Below are 2,338 nucleotides of genomic sequence, written 5' to 3'. Positions count from 1 at the left end.
TCACTGCTTTGGATACATGATTTCTGTTCTAACTCGACCTCATCCGCTTCTGAATGAATACACAAGCTTTTAATGCATTGCTGATCAAAATCTTAAATATAAAAGATGACATGTTTATGCTAAACACAGAAAACTTTTGCTTCAGTCTAGGGAAATATTTCTCAACAAAGAAAAATCATTCATATGCAATGCAGTATTAGAATTCAAAGATTCTCACCAAGACTCTGTGGTACTTATTTACAGAATAATTATGTAATATTTCATTACTAACTGGTATTATTATTTGTGTATCATTATTGCTCACCACGCACTATTTTTCCTCACCACTTTCTCTGAGTGGAATGGTTCCATAATTATGTTCATGATGCTCTCATGGTGTGAACTGGAAAATAACAGAATTTTCCAAAACTATGTAAAATACACGTACCTTATAAAATTAAGAAAGTTGCATGATCCTCTTAACATTATAGGTTTTCTTATTTCTTACACAGTCAGTGAGATTAGATATGCATGGGAAATGTTTGATGAGCAGAAAAGGGCTGACAGTTGGGTAACCGCCAGTGACTACTGCAGCAACGTTCACGAGGAACCTGTCAGGATTGTTATACAAAGTGAACAAAGCTTGGAAAATGGATGAAAGGGAATAAAAACAGACGAAGGTGCTGACCAGGAGAATGATGGTTTTGGTGGCCTTGGTCTCAGGGGAAGATCTCTGTGTGAAGTTGGTCTTGCGAACATGTTGCATTCTCAGCTTGTGCCTGTACAGAATAGAAATCATGGAGCTGCTGGTCCAGAGCATGAGCCCCACACACAATGCATCAGGGAGGAACAGCAGTGCTGCATGCAGGATTGTCCTAGATTTTTGTTGGCGAATAGTAGAACAGTATTCAAACTCTTTTCTGTATGTGATGTTTTTATGGCACCGTCTGTCAGTAACATACATAAGAACAATTGTGTTTAACAGCATGTGGAGGATCCAACAGAGGATACTGATGATGCTTACATACTCAGGGGCTGTTAACTTAAGATCTGTCCACCTGGAGTTCCTAGGGCTGATCGTGATCACCTGGAAAACACTCAAGAGGCAGGTGCTGCCAATGGACACACCTCTGCCTACTCTGTGAACATAGAGAACAAGTTTGCATCCCAGGTCACTTAGAAAATCTTTCAGGCCAAATGCTGCCATTGTTTCAGGAACTCCTCTAAACAGAATGACCAAGGAGTTGGCTACAAGCAGGTGCTTGAGAATCAGATCTGTGGGCCTTAACTTGGACTTAGTGAAATGAAGACAGCTGCAGTGGTAAAGAAGAAGGACATTCCCCACTGTTCCAATGAGAGTCTGAGAGAAGTAGACCATTGCCATTGCCAAATCCCTGAAGGCCATTGATTCTGTTCCTGTGTGCGATCTTCGTCTTCACAGGAGAGATTCCTGAATTGAAGTGTGCAGAATGGCCTATTATTGCAAGAACTGAAATCTGATTCTCTGTTAGTGTACACTTAAAAGTTATTTATGTGAAGGTTTTATTTGTATAAGAATATTTCAGCTCTAAAATTAGGAATTGAGGGTGAGTTAATATTATAAAAATCCATGTTAGAGAATCCATCGCATATTTTTTATTTTGATACATTTATGAGGCAGGACCTGTGATGACTGCCATTGTGAAGATGAGAGTAAAATCTGAAGAGAATAATTGTGTAATTTGTCTATTTCCCACCCTACTTGTCTACTTCCCACCCTATTATGCATAATAGGATGTGAAGCTGGCTACAGTAAACTATATTACATTTAATCTCACTGCTAGTCGTAGAACATGAGACAATTTTGGTTGAATAATCCCTATCTATTCAATTTTTTAAATCTTGTCTTTTTGCTTATATGGTGAGTATTTTGTTTTATATTTTGTTTGTAGTTTTTCATCTATGTGAAAATGTTTCTTGTACAAATCAGTATGAATTATGAGAACTTGCAGAGGTCACTACAAAACGTGGGCACAGCTTGTAGTGTCATGCCGCACATTTGGTCTTCAGTCAGAGGTGAATGTTCAGCTACAATTACCTAATCTTATGATGCTGTCTCATAAACCATGGGCTCTTAAATGCAAACACATGATAATATATTCCAAGCAAGCACCCATCTGACATCAAATTTCAAGCACACATTTGTTATACTTAAATATATCAATTAATGAAGGGTCAAAATGATTTGAGAGAAATCTTAAGATACAAATGTGTTTCCAAAACACAAGCTATAAAAGTGAGAAATGCACATTGTATAAATAGAAGTAACAGAGCACGCTCTTCGTATATTTGTAAATTCATTTCAGCATGACAGATGTCT

At 37.6% G+C, this 2,338-nt stretch overlaps 1 protein-coding gene across 1 annotated transcript; it reads right to left on the bottom strand.

Annotated features, from left to right (window-relative positions):
• Positions 1 to 436: 436 nt before the first annotated feature.
• LOC102008486 (vomeronasal type-1 receptor 4-like) lies at positions 437 to 1,384 on the bottom strand. Its single transcript, XM_005414840.1, has one exon. The coding sequence runs from the start codon at positions 1,382 to 1,384 to the stop codon at positions 437 to 439; it is 948 nt and encodes a 315-aa protein (XP_005414897.1).
• Between the last annotated feature and the right edge of the window lie 954 nt (positions 1,385 to 2,338).

This window comes from Chinchilla lanigera, unplaced genomic scaffold, assembly GCF_000276665.1.
Source record: "Chinchilla lanigera isolate Chin_1 unplaced genomic scaffold, ChiLan1.0 scaffold00202, whole genome shotgun sequence".
Lineage (NCBI taxonomy): Eukaryota > Metazoa > Chordata > Mammalia > Rodentia > Chinchillidae > Chinchilla > Chinchilla lanigera.
The sequence above is the reverse complement of the archived record's forward strand: the minus strand, read 5'-3'. Positions and strand labels throughout refer to the sequence as shown.